The sequence below is a fragment of the Heloderma suspectum genome, chromosome 1, assembly GCF_057233095.1.
Source record: "Heloderma suspectum isolate Gila_16-S chromosome 1, 16-S_ref, whole genome shotgun sequence".
Taxonomy (NCBI): Eukaryota; Metazoa; Chordata; class Lepidosauria; order Squamata; family Helodermatidae; genus Heloderma; species Heloderma suspectum.
In genome coordinates this window covers 255,486,168-255,510,887 of record NC_139458.1, presented here as the reverse complement: position 1 = coordinate 255,510,887, position 24,720 = coordinate 255,486,168, and the positions used below count along the sequence as shown (strand labels likewise).

Genomic DNA, 24,720 nt, shown 5'->3' with positions numbered 1-24,720 from the left:
TGTTATATCCAGACTTTAATTGTTTATCTGCTTTTCATATTGCTGCTAATTCCCCCCCCCCCATATTTTTAGTCTGTTGTCATCTTTAGCTTTCTGTTGAAATTTGTTTTTTTTTTAATGGTTTTATGATTTTATTCTACAACTGTACGCCTCTCTGACAGCTCTAACTGAACTGCAGGGTGGGATAATAAATGTTATAAACAAAACATTAAATAGAATTGCCTTATAATATCATCACCTTTCTCTCCCAAATATAAATGTAAAATTGTTATGTCTGCACTCCTTGGTTGGAAGGGTGGGATACAAGTGTGATAAACAAGAAAAATATAGTTAAGACTATTTTGCAAGAAAGGATATGAATCAACTACATGAGTTGAAACTTTGTATTGTTACACATTCATGTCTGTGTAATCAACACATCCTTTAATGCACTGAAGTATTCTGGCATAGGAATTTAACATCTGCAGATGTTTTATGCTGGAATATGGTGTGCATATGATGACTTAATGAGTTGATTGCTGCGGTAGGTAACTTTTTAACATAATGGGAAAATGAAGAGACACTCCCTTCCCCTTTGTCAGTCCAGTTGGGAAGCTGACTGTTTTTAATGGAATTAAGTGCAAGTTCTGAGAAAGCTGTTCCCAGTCTGATGATCCCTTAATGCAGGGGTGGGCAACTTGTGGCCCACCAGAAGTTTTGGCCTACAACTTCCGTCATCCCTCACCATGGCTGGCCCAAGACATTTTGCTGCCTGAGGCATAGGCTAAGATGAAGTGCTCCCCACCCATTCTATGTACAGAATCCAACTGGACTGGCAGTTGAACTTTTCTTCAACAGTGATGATGGGACAACATCCTCCACTGCACCTGGAGGCTACAGACTAGGTTAGGGGGTGCAGGGCAGGCCATGTGGCACACAGCTCTCTCTCCCATTACCTTGTTGCTGCCTCCAAACCTCTACTGCCTGAGGCAACTGCTTCACTTTGCCTAATGGTAGGGCTGGCCTTGTCTCTCACCATTGGCCGTGCTGGCTAGGACTGATGGGAGTTGTAGGCCAAAACAACTGGAGGGCCACAAGTTGCCCACTCCTGCTTCAGTGGCAAGGCTGAAAAATAAACTTCTTCCACTTATCAGTTTTCTGCATTTAACAGACAGTGTGCATAAAGATGGCTCAGGCCATTAACACTTTTAAAACTCACCTGAGGTGTGAGTAGCTCATGCTACTCACCTTTCAAGTGTTACCTTATTTGAACTTGGCTTTGAAAGCTTTTCTCAGGCTGTGTCTGACTGAGGTGAATTTCTTATACAGTAATAATACACATCAAAAGCTGCAAAGATGATAATCTCCTTTCTCCAAATGTATATTTTATTGTCATTTGATAATTGAATGTGCTGCACTTCATTAAAAGAGGAGCTGATAGCAAGAACCCACCCACCCCCACCCACCCTTCCTGTTGCTTCACAGTTTATATTGATTTAAGATTTTTTAAAATCCCACCTTTGCACTTCAATAGCCCTCAAGGTAGCAATTGTATATTATAGCCTTCCCCAACATGATGCCCTCCTGATGTGTTGGACTGCAACTCCCATCATCCATGACCATTGGCCATGCTGGCTTAAGTTGATGGGAGTTGTTGCCCAAAACATCTGTTGGGCACCAGGCTGGGGAAAGCTGGTTTACTACGTATAGCTTTATATTGTGAAAGAATGTACACTCTTGCATCTCCATTGTTTACAGCTGGTCTCTGAAAATCCAGCTAAGCAAGATTTATGGCTTTTCCTTTTGACTATGAAGTTTTGTTTAGGTGACCTGTTTTGTATTTGTCAGGAAGATTGACAGCAGGTGAGAATGTGTTTGGTAGAGAATTGCTCAACTGAGAAATCATCTTCCTTCCCAGCGGCAATCCTGAAGTTTAAGGATTGATTAATTCTAAAGTTGGTTATGTAGAGAAGCATGTGGTGATTGCACATGACGATCGCATATCTGCCAAATGGACTGATGTTGCGAAGCAGGGGCCATGTTTGCACATCACGGTAAGCCAGAATTGTTGAAAATGCTGGACAAATGTTCAAGTATGCTGGTGTGCATTGCTTGATTGCTGCCATTTGTCTCCTCCTGCCAGTGGGAGAAGCTGAACATACCGGGCAGCCTTTGTCCACTGTTTGTTTAGTGCAGCATCTAAACCTGAATCCCTGGCTTGTTGCTCTCTTGGCTTATGACACAAGACAATGTCGTAAGCCAAGATGATTTGAGCTTGTTAGTAAAGCAACAAGCCAGGGATCCCGGGTCTGATGTAATACAAACAAACCATGGGTGGAGGTTCCATGGTTTGTTTCGCCATTCCCAGTGGCAGGAGCAGTGAAGTCGGAGCAATTGAGCAGCAGGTACCAGCATGGTTGGTCGTTTGTGGTAAGCCAGAATTCTCAAAGCCAGGCCAGTGGCTGGGCCCACTCTGGAGCACAGACTACCATCATAAGCGAAGCGAACAGGCCCAAGTCATTTTTCTGTTTTAATTTTGGATGCTGCAGTTATCTGAGCTGTTCGGGCAGCTCAGTTTTCCTCAGTGAGGACTGCCCCTTCTTTTCTTACATTGACTTGCAGCTCTGAAGAGAAAATAGGGTGTCCCTTTGACTTGTATTGCCATTTTTCTATGAATTCAAATGAAACTGGCATCTGCTGTGAGAGATTATAATTAAAACATTTATTTCATTTATGTATGTATGTATTTATTTTCATTTCATTTCTATACCGCCCAATAGCCGAAGCTTTCTGAGCGGTTCACAAAAATTAAAACCAAACAGTACAAGTTAAACAATACAAAAATATAAAAGCATTAAAACCACAATATAACAATACAACCAGAATAAAACCAGAATAAAACCTAGCAGCAATGCAGAGATTAAAATACAGATTTAAAGCAACAAAGCTAAAAGACTAGAAAGCTAAAATACTAAAAATTAAGCTGCAATCCCATACATACTAACCTGGAGTAACACTAGTTGAGAGCAGTGCAGCTTACTTCTGAGTAGACATGCATAGGATTGCACTGTCGGTTATGTACCTGGGATGGGACAGCTTTTTGCAAGGACCTTGCTCCGGAGAATAAGGATTGGAAGGCTCCATGTACTCTGATGAGCTGGGCAAATCCAGCACTGGCAGCACAATCCTATGTATGTTTACTCAGGAGTAAGTCCCACTGTGTCTAGCAGAGCTTATTCCCATGCAGATATGTATAGGGTTGCAATCTGAGTGTTACATTTGCAGCCTGTGTTCCAATGTCAAATTGATCAAAAACCCTCAAGTGGTTTCCGGGGTTGATTTTCACATGAAAGGAATGCCTGATGCAAAATGAGAAGAGGTTGCATAAAGTGTGAATCCATACAGTATAGTCAGTGGTTTTTCTTCTACGTTATCATCATCTACTACTTCAGCAGACCTATACTGCAATCCCTCTATTTGTATGTGTGGATATTTTTTTTAAAATAATAGACTCCTGATGTGTGACTGAGCAGATCTGGTTATTCATCTTAGTGAAGCAGCAGTTGACTAGGAGAAAAATAACTCTTCTTAGTTGCCTGGAGTTATTCTTACTTGCCATAGGCAACCAGCCTCTTGGGTCTCCATGTACCTCAGCAAGTAGGAAGCTGTCAGGCGTGTAATGAGTTTCCAGTTCAAGATACTATCACCAGTTGTACCTTACTCATGCTCAGAGAGAGGTTCCATTTCATCATAATTTGGCATTAAGAAGAAGAGAAGGAGGCATCAGGTAGAATAAAAACTCCCAACAATTAAAATAGTGAAATGACTCCTTGGTTATGAAATATGGCCACATTAGTTTGGTACACTTTCCTGCCTTGGTTATGAATAATGCTGAGCTTAATTTGGGGGGGGGGGGCGGAGGGAACAGCATAGAGTAGAGTAGCCTGAACATGGGGGAACACATCTCTGGTACCTCTTTCACAGTAGGAGCAATGATGTCATGTGCCAGTGCAGTATTGCCTGTGTTGTAACCTTGGAGGTTTGGAGGGCAGTTATAGCTTGGCACATGATCCCTTTGTTAGGACGCCTAGGCTCAGACAGTGGCTGAGTCACCCAGTGAACTTCAGGGCTGATCAGGCATGTAAAACCAGGGCTCTGCACATACATGTGCGCGCGCACATGCACGCACCACAGCTGCCTGTGGATCAACACAGCTGCCTGCAATTTTGGACTTTCCATGGGGATGTGACTATGGAGATGTCATGATGAGCTCCTGCACTTCAAAATTTTTGGCTGCACCACTGGGGGTGGGGTATGTATTTCACAGACTCACCCTCCCTTGCCTTTTGGCAACTGAGCCAACAAGCCTCTGCATTGGGTGCATTTGATGCATTTGATGCATTCATTCATCAAAAATGAATTTGATGCATTCAAATGTGCATCGCAGCAGAAGTAATGCAACATGGAGGAATTGCAGGTGCAGGTGCCTTTTCCTCTGCAACGCATTACTTTCTGTGGAATTAATTTGAGGGAAAGTCAGTCTGGTTCCTCGACAAGGAGAAGCCCCTCCCCCCACTTTCCCATCAAATGGCAGATTGGAGAGTAGCTGTGTACAAGTGTGGATGAATGCACAAAAAGTGGAAAGGGTTTTTTTCCCATGAATGGGTTTCCTCACCCTGAAATGGCAACTTTCATCATGAAAACTGAACCTTGGGAAAAAACCTACACACATGCACACGCGCACGCACGCACAAACTCAAGTTGATACAACGCTAATGGTATGGTGGCCTTGCAATTTCAAATAGTGTTGGATGGTACTGATTATTTAGATCCATTCCAGTGAGGTTTCAGACCTGGTTATCGAATGGAAATAGCCTGGCTGATGCCTCACACCAAGGAATAGACGTGGTGGGGGCGGGGAGTGCAACCCTGTTGGTTCTTCTAGACCCTCAACAGCTTTCGATGGTGACCATAGTATCCTTCTGGATTGTATATCTGGGTTGGGCTTAGGAGGCATGGTTTTAAAGTGGTTCTGGTCCTTCCTGGAGGAGCAGTCTCAGAAGGTGATTCTGGGGAACTTGTATTCCACCCCATGGCCATTAGCCTGTGCGGTCCCTCAATGTTCCATCCTGTCCCCCATGCTTTTTAACATCTACATGAAACTGCTGGGGGAAGTCATCAGGAGTTTTGGGCTGCAGTGTCATCAGTATGCGGATGATACTCAGCTGTATCTCTCGTTTCCATCTACACATCCCAGGGACGCTGTGGAATGTTTGTACCAGTGTCTGGAGAGTGTTCTGGGGTGGATGAAGGTGAACAAGCTGAGATTTAATCCAGACAAGACAGAGGTACTGTGGGTTGGGAAACCAAGTACTCAGGATTGAGGTTTACAACTGGACTTAGATGGGGTGGTGCATGAGAAAGTGCCTTTTCTGCAGTGGCCCCACGCTTCTAGAATGGGTTGCCATTGAGGGTCCATCAGGCCCCAACATTGCAGGCATTTAGGAAGGCCCTCAAAACATACTTGTTTACTCTGGCCTTTCCCTAGTTATGTGTACGTGTGTTTTATTGTTGTTTAGATTGTTGCTTTTATTTAACTGTATCGGTCTATTTTATTGTTATAAGTGACCTTGGGAGGGCTCCTGCCCTGAAAGGTGGTCTAGAAATATTTTAAATATATAAATGATAAATAGTTGAAACCCCTTATGACCCTTTGATATAATTCTCTCTACAATCATGAAGCATTAAAATGGCTCAGCTTTGTAAATCACCCAGAGAACTATATTGAGTGAGCAGTATATATACGTTGAAGATGGAGTGAGCAATCCTATGGCCCCTATACAGCATCTGGGGGGGGGGAATAGGATTTTTGGATTCCTGGATCTGAGGTCGGATACATCATTCTGACCACAAATCCAGGAATCCATGCTCCCCGCCCCCTCTCAGCTGGCACAGAGAGAACCCCACCAGCTGCTTCTCCAAGGTAAAGGGGCATGCCAGTCTGTGGGGAGGGGAGGGAACTGGGGAAGCTAGTATATGATGTATCCCAAGGCCTCCACAGCCTCCTTCTCTCCCGCTCTGAAGTACCCCATCTAGACAGGCAAAAAAGGCCGTCTAGCTAAAATGCAGAGCAGGAGGAGTGCGGAGGCAAAGATGGCCTTACGAGCATCAGTATAGAATTGCATCTTAAATAAATAAGTAAAATCCATTAAAAAAACACAATCTAAACTTAATTGTTAAGAAAATGCTTAATGAAGGCTAACAAGTCTTATGGAAGTGACTTGTCAGTTACATGTTGCCCAATAATGGAGGAGAATAAGAGCAATTCGACAATTTACTTGTGGGGGAGGATCTTTGTAGGTGGTATTGGGAGTGAAAAGGGATTACAGCTATCATCACTAAGATACAGGTACCAATTGTACACAAGAACCAGCATGTCCATGATAAATCATTACACCTTTCCCAATTTTCACGTTCAGCATGCTTTGGGAACTGATTGACATCTCTGCACGCAGCCCTTACTTGTCTTTTCTTTCTGTTAAATAACTAGCCAGACTGACGAGGGGGAAACAGCTGGTTGCTATGGAAACCACAGTTTCACTTGTACTCTTATTTGTGAGCAGTCATCAATGATTTCACAGTTCATCAGAGCAGAACTTTAGAAGGAAAAGCTGAATGTGGCTTATTGATTTCTTATTGGAAACTCTCCAAAGCAGATCTCCCCCACCCCGCCCCCACTCCAAGAAAAAAAAAATCCAAACAGCTATATGGGTCCATTTAGATAGCTGTAGTCTGATAACTTTCTTAGGACCAACTAAAAGTCACAAAGATCTAAGCTCGCATTTGATTTTCACAGAACTCTCCCTTGGGGTCAAACTACATGTTACATTAGTTGTGTGGCTAGCAACTACATCTGTTTGGATTATTTTTACTTAATACTCAGCTTCCTCCCCTCCTATTTTTCATAAGGACCACAGTGCAGGGGAGGGGAAGTTTAACTCTTCCCTCCCCAGCTGTGATTCTAATGAAAATTGCTCCCCTCCCCTCCTGCTGGCACCAATGGGAGATTTTTTTCCTAAGACTAATTGCAGTGCAGGAGGGAGCTTTTTGTCAGGATCATGGCTGATGAGAACCACCCCCTGTGCTTTAAGTTGAGTTAAAGAGAAAAATAGTCGCAGTTGATAGCCACTCAACTAACACCTTGTAGTTTGACCCTCACACTCTATTGAAACAAGCAATCAGAAGAGAAGAGAAGAGAAGAGAAGAGAAGAGAAGAGAAGAGAAAAATATGTTGTGGGTAAAGGGTATGGTGATATCTGATAGCTGATGGCGATTTAGAAAGATTGTTGCAAACTCTCTTCTCAGCTTTTATATACAACTGCTGGTTTTATGTTTTCAAAGCTGTAATGGCCATTGCTGCTTTCTCCTGGGATGCTTGGATCAAACTGAGATATTTTGGACTTGGCACAGATTAACTTAATTAGTCCACAAAGAGCTTTCTGACTCATCATCTTAAGGCTATTGCATATTGCAGGAACATCTAGCAACATCTTCTCTTCTCTTTTTGTCAAACACCCAGACTGAGTAAGAGTTCTGTGAAACCTGAAAGCTAGCTCACTACTTCATGGCTTTCACTTGGTCTACCTAAAGGGATGATGCAACTGTTCTTGACTGAGGACACTGACAATCTTTGCCCATGTTGTTTAAGTCTAGCACAGTCCAGACTCCTGCTACAAGATGGTGCGTCTAATTAAAGCATGAGATTTAATTGATAGTTAGAAACTTGGCTTTCATGCACAATTCTGGTTCTGTTGTTTGTTTTCTGCTGTGTGGATTGTTCTAAGCTGTGGTTGCAAGACCTCCTCCAGAATTTGGCCAGGCTGTGAAGAGCTGGCAAGTGAAAGAATCAGAGAGGAGAGGAGAACCTCCAGGAAGCTGAGCAGAAAAAAAAAAAAAGTTCCCAGGAGGTAGGGGAGCTAAGGAATAGGAGGCCCAGAGGGCAGGCTGGCTAAAGGCAGGGGGCAGAGTAGGCAGGACTAAGAAAGAAGAACCAGTGGAAATAGAAGACTGAGGAGAGAATCTGGCAGAGATGGCAATATTGGAAGAAGGAGGGAATAACGAAAGGGGTTAGAGCTGTAGAAGAAGCTGGGGAAAAGCTTCCAGGGCCCAAGGAGTAAAGAGGAGTGCATAGTTGTTAGGAATGGGGTGGGGGCAGGCAAGAGGAGGCTGGCAGGTTGGCTGAAGGGTGCTGGCCAGAATAGGCAGTGAGTTGCAGAGCAGAGATCTGAGAAAACAGTGGTCTGGTTCACATGTAATGAGAAGCCACTGCGGGTGAATTTCCCTGTTGGGCTTTTTTTTGCAACAGCAGCCACCATTTTGAATATCCGAGGTGCAGCTGAGGGGTGCTGTAACTTCTCCTTATGTCCTAACCTGGCGAAGGTGGCTTGTGAAGTTGGTTGACAAGCCACCTGCAACCCTAAAACAGCCCATGGGTTTGGGGTGGCTTGTCAACCACCCTAACAACCTACCCTCACTGGGTTTGCACCTAACAAGCAGCTGGGATTGCCAACATGGCACCCACGGGCACCGCAACCCATGAGCTGCGGTGATCGTGCGAACCAGGTCAGTGAGGGGTGGAAACACATTGTAGAAGAAAAGCAGGGCAAGGGGAAAACATGGAAAGCCCTCATACAGAACCTAGGTGCAGGAGGGGATGCAAGCCGTTGCTATAGAGGGAGTGGACTGGCAAGAGAGCTTTGATGGGGGAAGCTGTGGACCAGAAGCCATGTGGATGTAGGGTTGTCAAGGCCAAAACCCTGAAAGGACTCCTGTGAATTTATTCATGTATTTATTTTATTAAACTCCTCATAAAATAACTTTCTCTAGGCATTTTACAATAATGATAAAAATACAAATAAAATCACAATAGAATCAGCAGTATAAAACAAACATGCCAGCACGGTATTGCAAGGACTAGGATAATATATATCCCAGCTTTCCAACAGAGCATGGCATTCAAGGCAGCTAACAATAAATTCAGATTAAAAAATCTTAACTAAAACATGACATAAACCCAAATAAAAGCACAATTAAAAACAGAACAATAAAATGAATAAACAGCACCCAACCAATTAAAACCCCTTTCACCAGCAGGCCAGTTTATAATGCCAAAAGCCATTGATTTGAACCAAGGATACTGCAAAATAATCTTCAGAGTTCGATTTTGTTTTGTAGTTGTAACTACAGGTATTGTAGTTTAGGTATGGACTATTATTGCAAGCCCTCATTCTGTGCAGTTCGATCAAGTTTATATTCTGTTTAGGGAGGGGATGAGGGGAGCCATTTATGGCTGGATTCAAACTAGTCAGTGGTGGGAAATGGAAGATGGATGCAAAAACCGTAGCTTAAGCTATTTGGAGGTATAAGAATCGTTATGGACTACAACTTTGGATGTGCATCCAGAGGCGCATCCTGTTCTACATCGTTATGAAAGCAATGGAACAGAAATGCAATATCCACATTTGGAGATATATATACACGCACACACATGAATGCACCTTCAAATCACTGAACATAATGAAGAAGGTAGACAGCATCCATATTGGGGGTATATGCATGTGATATACTATCTGTTGTGGCTAAAAGCAAGGATATCTGAGACATTCTAGAGTTTCTGTGATTATCCAAGGTGATGGGACAGAAAAGGGGGAAGCTCCGTGGTAATGAAGAGAGAGGCTGCATGCATCCTTAAATTGAACTATTCAGCAAAATCCACCACAGTGGGAGGAAACATTAGGAAGGCTTTGTTGATCTGGTCTTAGACTGGGTCAGCTGGGCAGGCTCATTCAGTGGAGGAAAAGGCCAGTGTTGAAAACAGCAGTGGCACCAGGTTTCATCTGTCACATTGGAAAAAAGCTTCCATTACCATTCACCTTCTTTTGTTGTCCTCTCTCAGGGCTACAGCACATGGGTACAGGAACTATGGGTTGTAGGCATCTAGCAGGAATCTTTTAAAAGGGTTGGAAGAGATGCATCACTGTTCACTGAGTAGTACAAATGGCCTTTGCAGCTAATCCAAGTAGCATAATTTAATATTAATTAATGCAGTTGCACATAGTGACGGTTGGAAATTAGACATTTGACAAGTGGGCCTCCACAACAAAATGTTGCAGTGTATCCCTGGTATAAGCATATTACCTGAGTCTGTAGCTGAGCAGGTTGAAGAAACAAAAGTAGCATCAAAGCTCTATCTTAATGTGACTTTCTCAATGTGCACTTAAATAAAAGTTTCTGAACATTTAAAAGTACAACCAACAATGAAGCATGAGGCTTCTGCATGCAACTGAGTGCTCAATCTGGCCTGGGAAGAGATCTGAAGGGACAGTTTAAGTAGACTGACCTTTTCTACAACCTGAGAGGTATGGGGGATTTTTTAAAGCTGGAATCCAAACCTGCCTCAACCTCACCTGTGACCTGCACTATCGAGGGTCCTGGCGGTACAACTGCAGGCACTCTTGGAGGATACTGATTATCTGGACTCATTCCAGTCTGGGTTTCCTCCTAGTTATGGGACTGAATCAGCTTTAGTCTCCCTGATGGATGATCTTTATCGAGAGAGGGAGAGGGGGAGTGGAACCCTGTTAATTCTGCTCTCATTGGCTTTCGATACCATAGACCATGGTATCCCCCTGGATCGACTCTGTGGGATAGGCATTGGAGGCACTGTGTTACAGTGATTCCAGTCCTACCTGCAGGGTCAATTTCATGGAGTAACATTGGGTGACCATTCCTTGGACCCTTGGTAATTGAGCTATGGGGTGCTGCAGGGTACCATCTTGTCCCCATCTTGTTGTTTAACATCTATATGAAGCTGCTGGGAGTGTTCATTAGGGGATTTGGAGCCAAGTGCCATCGGTACGCTGGTGTTATACAGCTCTCCCTGTGACATATGAATCAGGTGAGGCTGTGCCAAGTCCTGGATCAGTGTCTAGACTCAGTAATGGGCTGGATGAGGGCCAATAAACAGAAGCTGAATCCTGGTAAGATAGAAGTCCTCTCAGTGAGTGGTTCCCGCGTCCAGGAGATAGGTTCATTGCCTGTTCTGGATGGGGTTGCCCTCCCTCTGAAAGATCAGGTTCGTAGTCTGGGGGTGCTCCTACATCCATCATTGTCGCTGGAGGCCCAAGTGGTCATGGTGGCTTGGAGTGCCTTTTACTAGCTTCAGATGTTTCACCAACTATGGCCTTTCCTGGACAGGGACAGCCTGGCCACAGTGGTACAGGCACCAGTAACCTCAAGACTGGATTACTGCAATGCACTCTACGTGGGGGCTGCCCTTAAAGCTGCTTGGGAAGCTGGAGCTAGTGCAGAACGCAGCAGCTCAGCTGTTGTCGGGAGCTGCCTCTTTTCAGCATGCAACTTTTTGTTGCTGAGGGAACTGCACTGGCTGCCTATTTGCTACTGGGCCAGGTTTAAGGTTTTGGTACTAGTGTTCAAAGCCCTAAACAACTTGGGACCAGGATACCTGAGAGAATGCCTTCTCCCTTACCAACCTCCCTGGTCACGGAGGTCATCAGAGAGCATGTCCCTGGTGGTTCTACATGGACCTGTGGCCTGATTGGAGTCCACTCAGAGAAGAGCCTTCAGTGTCATGGTCCCCTTTCTTTGGAACTCCCCGCCTCTGGAGGTCAGGCAGGCGCCATCACTGTGTTGCTTCCGGTGCCTCCTGAAAACATCTCTATCCCAGGAAGCATCCCTTAACTGACCTGCCATGGTTTTTATTGGCATTCTGTTTTAACTAAGAATAATGTTAATATGATGTTTTAATCTTCTTACCTTTTTATCTTGTTAATATTTTACCTCTTGTGTTCACCATTCTGAAATCTGTTTTAGATATGGAGCGGTATACAAGTTTTATAAACAAATATTAACAGTGGATTGGCCTAGTTACTCATCCTTGCTGTATGTGCAGTGCAGATTAATTAAGGCAATTTTAAAAATATCTAAGATTACTTGAGTACTAGAAATATATCAATAGCTGGAATGCATCTTTACAGCTGAGTCACTGTGAAATTAGTTTGCCAGGCCTCTGTGTTATAGGTATCACTCACTGAAAGAATAGAATGCTTTGATCTGTTTATCAAAAGCCTGCCTCCTGTTTTCTTCCAGAGAATAAAGAAATAACAGACAGCTGCTTTACCAAAACTTTTCATGTTGTTTATTGGATGAGATAAAGCGTTCAGGAAAAATCTCAAGCGAGTCATTGGTTAGCACTGAACTATCTGGGAACTTTTAATGTCATTAAATATTTTGTGGCAATTTCAAGATGTACTACCTTTTATGGCAGGGGTGGGCAACTTGTGGCTCTCCAGATGTTGTGGCCTACAACTCCAATCATGCCTTATCGTTGGCTATGCTGGCTAGGGCTGATGGGAGTTGCAGGCCAAAACTTCTGGAGGGCCACATGTTGCCCATCCCTGTTTTATAGAATATACCTGTATAAAAGCCCTAGCATGTTGTATTTCACTAGTGGAATCTGGAACAAAATACTGCAGTGTTCAGTGTTCCTGTTCAGGATATTCCATTTCTGTCCACTTCCCCCTGAGTTTTCCACGTTTTCTCCACAACAGTTTGTCATTATTCTGTGCCTGCTAAGCATGCTCAGGCCTCATTCGCTATGTAAAGAAACTGACTTTTTGTGAGGTAAAAGTTTAACTGTAATGTTTTGTTTCAGTGACTGAAGGATTGACGATAGGGCTGTGCATCGCTTCGGTGCCATATCCAAATTGGGGTGCTTCGGGGGTGCCTTGGTATGATCCAGGAGGGAGTGAGCTTTGGCAAATGATAACTCTAGTTGCCAGATTAGGGCTGAATGTAACCCAGCAGTCTCCAATCATTGACAGTGGTGGTGGTGGGGGGGGGGGATACTGGATATATTGGAGAAAAAAGCCTGCATTTGTTCATTGCATGGTCGTGTTACTGGAGAGTGCTCTGAAGTTATTTGGCTAGATCTATGGGGTGTGTGTGTGTGTGTGTGTGTGTGTGTTGGCTGGACTGTTTCCCACCCACGCTTTCTCAATTCAACTGTCCCCTTGCTTTCTTTTCTAGATTATTTATTTAAAAGCCAAAAACACTTAGTACTTTAGTAGTTTACTCTTTCCTCCTTACCTTGTTCCCCCCAACACACACACACACATACACACACACTTCTGAATTATTTGACCACCTTATTAGTTTTCTCTTGTCTTTATTAAAAAAAAAAAGAAATATTTGAAAAGTAGCTTTGCCTTGCCTTGCCTTGCCTTGCCTTGCCTTGCCTTGCCTTGTTCTTTGGCTCATTTCCCCCGCCCCACCCCTGGTCGTTCTCAAATCAATTATTTGTGGTTTTCTGGCTAGATCCTTTTAAAAAACACAAAAATATATATTCAAGAAGTACTTTCCTTTCCTTGTTCTTGGCTCCCCCCCCCCCCGCTGCCCTTTTCAGTTCCTGTATTTCTTCCCTTCCCATTTTTAAATTCTATATCTTTTCCCTAAAAAATAAAATATAAACCCAATATGTGGTATCTTCGGGGTCTTGAATCTGTTGCAGATTTCTCCAACATCCCTACTGTTACAATCAAGCAGAGAACTTGAGAGAGAGTGAGAAGGAAGTTATATGGATTTAGAAAAGATGGAGCTAGGCACATTAAGTTGACCAGACTTTAAAAATCCAGCAATTTTTGCTACAGGGAAGTTGCATGAATCAATCCAAGATGGCAAATGCCAACTTTATCTGGTGCCAGATTACCAAATTTAGCAGTACTTGGGGAGAGGGGTTATTTGCACTTCAAAGAAACCTACAGCAGAGATTAGGGATATTGGCTTCCTCCTACTCACTGCTTAAACACCTAACTTCTCTGATTATCTCTTTATGACCTTTGGTTTGAGTTTCTGAGAACAGCACATTTTATCTGTGCCTAGCACAAAAACTACTGGGCCAGCCTGTCAGAAATTTGGCAGGTGGAATCCTCTCCATGGGGGCTGAGAAGTCCCCAAATTCCATGCACTTCTGTGGAAATAGTGAAAAGTTACAGCGCTTTGCTTTAAGAGTTTTTGTTGAAAAAATCAAATTTCACCAGCGCCTAGCACAAAAACTACTGGGGCAAACTGTCTGAACTTTGGCAGGTGGAATCCCCTCCATGGGGACTGACAGTCCCCCAAATTTCATATAGTTATCATAAAAACTGAAAAAGTTACGGATATTTCTTTTCCCATGCAAGTTAACGGAAAAATGTCATATCAGAATGATTTGGATATCTGAATCTTGCTTTGGATCTGAATCCGAAGCGAAGCAGATGGGGTCCAAATCAGTCCGAAGCAAAGCGGGGCTGCTTCAGAAGGTCCAAAGTGGCATCTGAAGTGAAGTGGGGGGTCCGTGCACAGCCCTAATTGAAGAGGTTAATTGTACAAGAGAAAAATGTATGTCTTTTCCTTAAGACTGAGGAGAGAAACGTTGTAAATATACCGTGCAGGTGGAGTAGCTGTTACTGTTACTATTGAGAGGTGAATATGAAGCCAGGTTTCTGTTCTATATATGGGAAGATAGGATCGAAATTGATACCATCTTATTGAAGAATAACTGAAAATTCTAAAGATTCCCATTGGCCCCAAGTTTGAACAGGGGTGGTTGTGTTGGAATGTTAGTCACTGTTTGGCTGGAGAGTTCTGACTGGAGCAAATATAAGGAGCTGTTGTGGGGGCATCTGGAGAGAGTTTGCCTAGAAAGAGTTTGTCTGGGAAGGTTTTGCCTTAGGGAGAGTTGTCAGGAGGTGTCTTCATGAGCGGCTGGGGAGCCTGAAGAAGGCATCCACCAGGAAAAAGAGCAGCCGCAGCTGGGAAGCCAAGCACGTGAGCTAGAAGTTGAAGAAGGTCTGCAAGTGAGGAGAGGAAGACTCCAGGAGCAGCGTTTGGAGGGAAATGCGGAAGCCTGAGTGTCAGCTAGTGGTGGTGGTCTGAAGACGGAGCAGCTGATGGACCAAACAGAAGACTGCAGGGAAGGCTGTTGAACAACCTTAAAGGTTCCAAGTTGAAGTCACATCCTACCAGAGAGAAGACTGCCTTTCAAGCCCTTATTGTTTGGCCTGTGACTTAACTGGGATAGAGCTTGATAGGGGAATTGTTTTAAGTTTGGTTAGGGTGAGGAACTGGGGCTTATATAACCTGATTGGTGGTAAGAGTAACAACACAGAAGTGCTGCTTTTAAAGTAACAGTATAGAACCCTTGTTTATAAAGTAACAGCAATCTTAAATAATAAGGTTTCTTGTTTTATTTCTTTTTAATAAAATGCTATATATTTTTGTTTACTTTCCTTGAACCTCTGATCTTTTTTGTTTCACGCCTAATGACCAGCTACCTTAGGGAAAATATGTATATTAATAAAGGGGTATAGATTTATGGTGGCAGGGACTGGCCAATGGTGAGGGGTGACCCTCCACAAGTGGTGGGTACAGCAGTAGGAAAGCCCCAGTAATAACAGGTGTTCCTCCACATTTGGTGTTAGCCATGGGATTGTCCTAGAGTAGAGAGTCCCACCTAAGGCTAAAGCTTTTCACTGGCTATTTTGGTGAATATTCACTATTTTGGTGAATATCCACCCTCCAAGGATATTTTTTCTGAAATAATTTTTGTTCTCCAGCAAACTTCGGAGTTTCCCCATGTCTGCTGATACAAACTCTGGTACCTCCCTCTTGTGTGTGGATGATGGCTTTTTGCTTACACAAGGAACAGCTCTTGGAGAACTGGGTTTGTTATTAGTCTATATGACGATATAACATTGGAAGCATCTTAAGAATTATTTTTAGATATGCCAGTGGTTGCTTTATTATTTTTGCACATGTATTGATCTAGTACATTGCAGTAACAGGAAAACAGGCCATTAACGTGTGTGTTATCTTTTAAGAGTTAGCAAAAATACTATTTGTTTAAGGCTGCAGTCCTAAACACAGTTGGGCAATAACGTTAATTGAACATAGCAGGACTTATTTCTGAGTAAACAGACATATCTTTTTGAGTATCAAGACATGAGGGATTTTTTTTTTTTAGTCATACAGTCTGATGTGTCATGTTACATAGTTTTTCCAGTTGGTAATACTCAGGTGCATTGTGCTTGTAAATACTTGCATACTCCTTGTCAGGTATAGGGCAGAATACAAACTTTCCTGTGGGAAAGTTCCATACAGTTGAGCAACAGTGGTCAAGGCGCCCCATATCCTTCATCTATTCCAATTTTGTAGGAACTAGGTTTCATATGTGCCAGTTTTCTAAAAGTTTCTCATTTGTACTGAATTTTCCTAATAGCTTTGGTAGTCCACAGGCAAAATATAGTTCAAAGGACAAGAACCATCTTTGCAGCCACTGGCAAGAATGTCAAGGCTTGATGGAGCTCCTCAATCTCTCTAAGTGCCTTGCATGTTATAAACTCTACCTTGTCATGGCCGTCTTCAGAGAACTCTGGGAATTGTAGTTTGCAATGGTGCCAAGAATTCCCTAAATTGCTGGAGCAAGAGCTGTGGTGGTTACTACAGACATGGAAAACAGCCTCCTCTGGAGAGTGATCCTTGTCCTATCGTGCCATATAGAACTACTTATCTTCCAGGGTGGCCATGTGTCCTACTTTACAGAGGACAGTCCTCTTTTTGAATGTGTCCTCTGTTGGGAAGAGTGGTCCAGTCCAAATCTGGTTTGAAGATAATGAACCATAAGAAGCAAGAGTGAGCAGGGGAGACCTTGAAGTTGCCCACCAACTGTTAGCACCTGGACAACAGGCTGAGCAGGCACATAGGAGGTCACCTGGTCACAATATTCCCCACTATGGTGAGATGTATTTCTATTTAAATTGTAGCAATTCTTTCCAAATTTGCACCTATATGCTATAAACTAGCATATGCAAATTTCTTGTAAATATTTGTCTGTTTTGATGGAGTGATGCATTTCTTCTTTTTTGGTAATGTTGCAAGTGGCCACCATTCCTGGATCTCTGCCATCACATCTTGAGTCTTCATCATATTCCTGGTGGCCTCTGGCAAAGTGTATGTGGATTCATCACATGATGATTTCCCTTTTTAAAAAAAATAAATAAATCTTGACAATCAGAGTTTAGGCATCAGTTGCAGGTACCAGAGTGCTGTAGCGGCACACATAAAGGTATCAAATCACCTTTTTTTGTAAACATAAAATAAAATAGTATCTTAAGTTCTCCACAATGATGATAAGGCAGAGGTGGGCAGATCGATCTCCAGGTGTTTTAGACTTCAACTCCCAGAAACCCCTGCTAGCATGGCCAATGCTCAGGAATGCCAGGAGTTGAAGTCCAAAACATCTGGAGATCTGCTTTGGGCCCACCTCTGTGATCAGGGACACCCTTTATGTCTGACATTTTAGACTCTGGGCCCTTCTTGGTATGTTTGCATGGCTTAGAGGAGCCTTCCCTAACCTGGTGCCCTCCAGATGTGTTGGATTACAACACCTAGCATTCCCAACCAGCATAACGAATGGTCATACTGGCTGGAATGCTGGGAGTTTCAGTCCAGCCCATCTGGAAGGGCCAGCAGGTTGAGGAAGGCTGGCTTAGAAAGTGGCATGGTAGATAAGAGGAAACATTTTATTTACCTTCCATTCAGGAGTAGTGGTTTCGTTAATTGGTTAAAACAGAAGGCAGGTGAACTAAGTAGTACCTGCAGATGTTTCCACTGCAGCCAAGTTATAAAGGTGGGGAAATCTTGCCCTGCTCCCCACCTGCTGATTACTGCTATCTTAAAGTAACAGAGCATGTATTAGGGGAAAGCAGTTTGGAGGAATGGATTAATGGAAGGTTGTCCCTGTCATCTACTGCTGGAGTGCATGATTCAAACCTGGCTTACTTTTATTTGTATTACTATGGTGTGTTATGTATTACTTGTAATATTTATTTAAATGGTGAAGAGAACAGAAAATTTATATGACAGGCTGTCTATAAATAGTACTTACAAAAGGCTTCTCATGCAAACTTTGTACTCTCTCTCCACAACCGAATTTATGGGACATTCATAAATCTTCACCGAAAAGTCATACATTACATCAGTAGCAGCAGCAACAAACAATCCCATACCATTGTGAAATCGTCCGAATGCATTTTGACACCTGTCTTCAGGAGGTTTCCCACTTGTGTCATCTTTGGCTCTGATAGCTCTCCCTGAAAACATGCAATTCCAGTGAACTTTTGAACCTGCGTAGTCTCATCATTCACTCACCAGAATAAAATTTGCGTTCTTCCAGCAGGTATCTTCTCTGAATCTCTGGAGCGAAACATTTTTTTGCCAACATCCTGACCCTAGACACAAGCTATGGGAACGGAATAGTAGTCTATCATTTTAAAATCTGACAGGACTGTCGGTGCTCCAGTGTAGGGGGAACCCTTCCGTCACTGAGCTACTGCAAACCTACTGATCTATGATACGATGGGGACAGAGGGTGGCTTTGCATGGCAAGTTGCACCAAAGAGTGCGTTCACTGTGCAGAGGCTTGATTTAAACCAATCACTGTGTGGACACTTGTTTGTTCCTTGAACCATATTATTACATTGGCTCCCATGCATGTGAATGTGCTTAGTGCACTTCTGTCTTTCTGCTCCAATGGAAACATGATATGGACGCTGGTGGTTGGTGAGACGGTTCACCAGTAAATACAGGGCCACTTTGAGCAATAACTGAGCGGGGGACCCAGTGACCTTACTGGTGGGGATCATGAGACGGTGGAGGCATGAGGGTAGCCAAGACAACACTGTGTAGAGGTGTGGCTTCTAACCGGCCAGTAGCCAGTTTCCAGGCACAATTCAAAGTGCTGGTTATGACGACCTGTGAAGCCCTATACAACTTGGGAACACATTACCTGGAAGACTGCATTCTCCCATACAAGCCTGCCTGGGTTTTAAGATCTTCGGGGGGGGGGGGGCTTTCAGTCCTGTCACCATCAGAGGCATGTTTGGTGGGGACACAAGAGAGGGCCTTCTTGGTGGCTGCTCCCAGGCTCTGGAACTCCCTGCTGAGGGAGGTGAGGTTGGCTCCTTCTATGCTGTCCTTCCACTGGTGGGCCAATACATTTTTATTCAAGTAGGCCTTTGTCATGTAAGCTAGTCTATTGCTGAAGCTGGTTTTTATTTCCTTTATTGTGTTTGTGTGTTTGTTTATTTACAGCATTTATATGCAGGTCCACATCTAGAGAGATTCCAGAGTGGTGAACAACAAAAGATACAAAGATAAGATAAAAGAATAAAACTCCATGTTAAAATAAAAAAATAAAACTCCACCCTTTTTTTCTTTTTCTTTTAAAAACAGAATTCCAATAAAAACCGTGGCTGGTCAGCCAAGGAAGGTTTCCTGAAATAATGATGTTTTTAGGAGGCACCTCCAGGGGCAAGGAGTTCCATATTAAAACAAACCTATTTGTTTTTATGATTGTTTCAGCTAGGTTTGTCTTAATGTTGGTTTTATTAATGTTAGCCACCTTGAGCACCATTTTGTGGTGGAAAAGTGGGGTATAAATCTAACAAATACATAATAGAGCTCAGTGTAGAACACTGATGTCATGAGCCCAGACCTGTGCCGGGCGGTCAGGAGCTGTACCTCTGCAAAGTGCTGACCTAGTGGTCCCTGTGCCTGTGGCTCCCACTGTGGAACACCCACCTGTAAGGATGGTAATGTCCACCTTTTCCTTATGGTGCAATTCTATCTGGATAGTCAGCAACCCCCGAACTCAGAGGCTGCCAAGTATCCGATGCAGGGCAGGAGGAGAGTGGAAGTGTTTGTCAGTGTTTGTCAGAGCCAGTGTGGTGTAGTGGCTAGAGTGCTGGACTGGGAGTCGGGAGATCCGGGTTCTAGTCCCCACTCGGCCATGGAAGCTCACTGGGTGACTTTGGGCCAGTCACAGACTCTCAGCCCAACCTACCTCACAGGGTTGTTGTTGTGAGGATAAAATGGAGGAAGGAGGAGGATCATGTACACTGCCTTGAGTTCCTTGGAGGAAAAAAGGCAGGATATAAATGCAATAAATAAAATTGTCACCTCTGTGCTCCAGACACCCTGCATTTCTGCTAGATGGATGATTTCACCTGTCTAGCAGTGGCACCTTGGAGGGGGAGGGAAGGAGGCTGAGGCGGCCATAGGATATGTCCTATGGCCGCTGCCCCCGTCTCCTCCACTCCCCGCCCCCAGGAACACCCCCTTTTCTGCATTCCGTTGTCTGAATGCAGAGAGGTAGTCAGCACAGTTCTTTGCGCCAGCTAGGGGGAGCAGGGAGGAGAGTGCAGTTTCCTGGCTCCGAGGTCTGCCTACCTGAGGATTGAGATCTGTTGGAGGGATTCTCTTCTGCATCCCACCAGTGCGAGACATACACTATGGTGGGACATGAGAGAGGGACTTTTCTGCTGTGGCACCCCAGTTGTGGAATGCCTTCCCCTTGGAGCCATGATTGGTGCAGATGTTGATTTTGTTTTGACACCAAGTTAAAACATGGCTTTTCACCAAAGCCTTTGAGGGTTAATTGAATTCCCTAACATTGCACACTGTTTTAACTGTTTTTATTGTTTTAGATTTTCTAAGTGGTATTAGCTTGTTTAATGATTTAATATGCTTTTAGCTGTTTAAATTATTCATTGTTTTATACTGTTTAAATTGATTTTACCTGTACCTCACCCTAAAATCTTAATGATATAGGGCGGGATACAAATGTTTTAAATAAATTTTAAAAAAATAAATAGGATCACTCTGTTAGTTACTGTTTGGTGGCAGCCACCTCTTACTAGCAGACTATCTCATCACCCACTGCAGAAAGTGGGTGTTCATGTTTTTCAGCCATAGAGAGATCCTTGAGTACCAGGTGAGCTCTGGAGCATACTGATCTTGCCACAGTGAGACCTACATGTCTATGCTTTGCATGTTACATCAAATACTAGGAATCAGAAAAGTGTTCATGTCTGTTTAGGCCACCATATCTTACAGACTGGCAAAAGGCAAATCCTATCGATTTTAAGTAATGTAAATAGCTTGATGGGATAACATGAAATGCTGGGCAGAAGAAGTTGATTCATTTAAAATATAAAGGCAACATGAATTGAGTGAAATATTTTATTGCCAAAGCTATGGATGTAAGTTAATACAGTGATGTTGTATTGATTAGGTTCTAGTAAGCAAGTATTAATTTTTTTATGGCAGATAACATCTTTAGAATGGTCTGTTATAAGGCTGTATAATACCCTAGTGACATTTTCAGTCATATATATGACCTAACTATGAAATTCAGGAACCATGCTCTACCTAGGCTTATTGATGCATGTGTTTATAAAATACAGTATTAAAACATTCTCTTCTCTCTCATTCTTTCTCTCCTCTCCCCCAAATATCCCAAGTGTGGGAAATTTGCAGTCCTGGTAGATTTCCACGTTATGCCGCAAGACTCCAATATGTTCCCAGTGTGGTTTTCTGATCGTAAGAGAGAAGTAAGACTCAATCATTTCTACTTTAAAAGCGTTAAAGGAGTGGGGTGGGGGGCACAGGATTGCATTGGCTTATACAGCTTGTGAATGTATTGCACATTTATGCCTAGCCATAATCGATTCTTCCATGCAACTGTATCTCTAGTGTCTTATCTCTGTTTATACTGCTGGAGGCTTTTGTTAATATGTCAGTTGGAGTAATATGCTATTTAGAATTGATCAGCTAATTTCAGATTTTAAGGTAATACCTGGGTGTGTGTTCATGTTCTTATAGATCAGCTTCAGCTGCATTTGTGAAGCAGTGATTTGTGCTACTGCAGCAAAGGAGCATCTGCCCTCCTTATCACTACTTACTTCTTTTTACCACCCTCCTTCCCAGTTGCAAGATTGTGTCTGTCTCACTGATTCCTCTATGTCACAGCTGCCCATAGAATGACATATGGGGAAGGGTGGGGGCAAGAAGTGGAACATTATAATTTTTAATTTTGTCTGTGGGAAGATAAGGGATACTTATGTATAAAAGCATTTATATCCTGCCTTTCCTTTTAAAAAGAAAATAACCAAGCAGCATCAATTATTATTGTTATCCATAGCATTAGCCTTCTGCTTTTCCCTGTCTGCTTCCTTTCTCTTGTGTGTCTAGTCTCTTGAGGCCTAGTGTTTTTGTTTTTATTTATACATATAAAATATATCATAAAAATAATTGATAAAATAGTCACTTGGCCACTCCTATTCTCAAATATAAGACTGCTTTGAGATATATTACCAAATTATTTTCTATCTTCTCCCCTTATTTCATTTTATTTATTCATTCATTCAATTTATGAGTCGCCCTATAACCGAAGGTCTCAGGGCAATATACATATTTAAAGCAAAAACAATGCAACCAATGATAGAAACCAATAATAAAACACATTACAAAGTGTTATTTTAAAAGCAGCAACAAAAATTCAGCATATACAAGGTATAAATAACTGAACAGCTAAAAACAGAGAACATGATTTTAAAATGCAACAGTACATATATTAAAAATAAAGCAAGCATCAGTTTAAAAGGCCTAGGAGAATAAAAAGGTCTTTGCCTGATGCCAAAAAGTCAACAAGGTATCTGCTAGGTGGACATCTCAGGCGGGGGGCATTCCACACTTACCACAGAAAAGGCCTGCTCACAAGTAGCCACCCACCGAATCTCATTGTATGGGGACACTCGGCGCAGGACCTCAGCAGACAATCTCAGGGCATAAGCAGGAACATATGGGAAGAGGCGGAACTTTAGAAACTGTGGACTCGAACTGTGAAGAGCTTTGAAGGTTAACATGAGCACCTTGAATTGGGCCCAGAAACGAACTGGGAAGCAGTAAAGACGGTACATTACTAGCATAATATGGTCATAACTCCCAGTTCCAGTGAGTATCCTAGCTGCCATATTTTGTACTAATGGAAGTTTCCGGACGGCCTTCAAGGGCAGCCTCACATACAACACATCGCAGTAATCCAGCCAAGGGATTACCAGGGCATGGATGACACAAGCCAGGCTGTCACTATCCAGGTAGGATCATAGCTGACATCCTAGCCTAAGCTGGTAAAACGCACTCCAAGCCACAGAAGACATTTGTGCTTCCAGTGGCACAGCTGGAACTCCAAGGACCCCCAAGCTATGGACTTGATCCTTTAGGTGGAGCACAACCTCTCTAGAAAAGGTTGAACACTGCTCACCTGGACAGTAGTGGTATTTTCTTTTTAAATGGAAAAGCAGTAGCTCTATCTTGTCTGGATTGAGCTTCAGTTTATTGGCCCTCATCCAGTCAGTACTGCGGCCAGACACTGATTAAGCTTTTCCACTGCCTCACCTGGATCTGATGAGAAAGGGAGATAGAGCTGCATGTCATCATCATACTGTTGACATTGCACTCTAATTTTCCAAATGACCTCATTCAGGAATTTCATGTAGATATTAAATCGCATGGGGACAAGGTGGAATCTTAAGGGCCTGCAAAGCATAAATGCGACATGGAGTCGAGCCGGAGTCCCCCAGCACCACCTTCTGAAAACAGCCATCCAAGTATGAGTGGAACCATTGCAAAGCTCTCCTATCCACACCCAACTCAGACACCCTTTTCAGAAGGATACCATGGTCGGCATTATTGCAAACCACTGAGAGGACCAGGAGAATCAACCGGGTGTATTTATTTATTTATTACATTTCTATACTGCCCAATAGCCAAGGCTGTCTGGACAGTTCACAGCAATGAAAACCATAAAATACAACATAATAAAACACAGTATAGAACTTCTAAAAGTGTAAAAGTACCATGTAAAACCAAAGTAAAACCCAGCAGCAGTTAAATTTCAGGGAAAGCCTGGGTGAAAAGGTGTGTTTTCAGAAGGCATTTAAAAGATGTCACATTTTCTGCCTCCCAAACTGCACAAGGGAGGGTTTCCCAGAAGGTGGGTGCTGCTACAGAGAAGGCCTGCCATCGGTGTTCTTCATTTTGGAATGACCAGCAAGACCTCCTCTGAAGATCTTAAAAGTCACCGGGGTATATATAACGGAAGGCGGTCTGCTAGGTATCCTGGTCCCCGGTTGTTTATGGCTTTATATGATAATAACATAACCTTGTATGTGGCTTGGTAGCTAACAGGCAGCTGGTGCAGTTTTTTTTTTTAACACAGGTGTTACGTGAGCATAGCTAGGTGTCCCAGTGACCACACTAGCCGCTGCATTCTGCACTAGCTGCAGTTTCTGGTCCACCAACATGGGTAGCCCCACACAGAGCGTGTTGCAGTAGTCTAATTGTGAGGTTGTATTGCCCTTGTCTCTCTCCTACCAAAGGTCATTCCACAGGGTGACCAAGGCATCTGGCGCATCGTGATTGAGCTCTTCTGGGTCTAAGGATCTTTTTTTCTGAAGTGGTCTCACTACTGCCTCCCCTAAGGTAAAGTTGGGCGAACTTTACCAAGCACCTTGTCTACTTCCTCAGGTTCTAAAACTGAAAGTCATCCAGCAATATCTGACCAGGTGGTGCCCTGAATACCCTCCTTCCTTTCTCCCCTCCCAACTCATTCTCCAGATATCTTAAGTGTTGGTACTTTGCAGTCCTGTTGGGTTAATATAGAGTGTCTCATTAATATGGGTGACCTAGGAAAAATAATAATGTACTTAAAAATAACTTCCGTTGGGACTTCCGGTTGGAACTCGTGTCGCTCTGGCAGCTTCCCCACGGGTTCTCCATGGG

At 43.2% G+C, this 24,720-nt stretch overlaps 1 protein-coding gene across 12 annotated transcripts in view; it reads left to right on the top strand.

Annotated features, from left to right (window-relative positions):
• The window catches only part of SLX4IP (SLX4 interacting protein), a 120,436-nt gene that overhangs the window by 61,202 nt on the left and 34,514 nt on the right, over positions 1-24,720 (top strand). For all 12 annotated transcript variants that reach the window (XM_084824825.1, XM_084824815.1, XM_084824879.1 and 9 more), the window contains one exon: positions 21,399-21,488. In XM_084824825.1, coding sequence (XP_084680951.1) covers positions 21,399-21,488 — 90 coding nt within the window. The remainder of the gene's footprint in view (positions 1-21,398; positions 21,489-24,720) is intronic.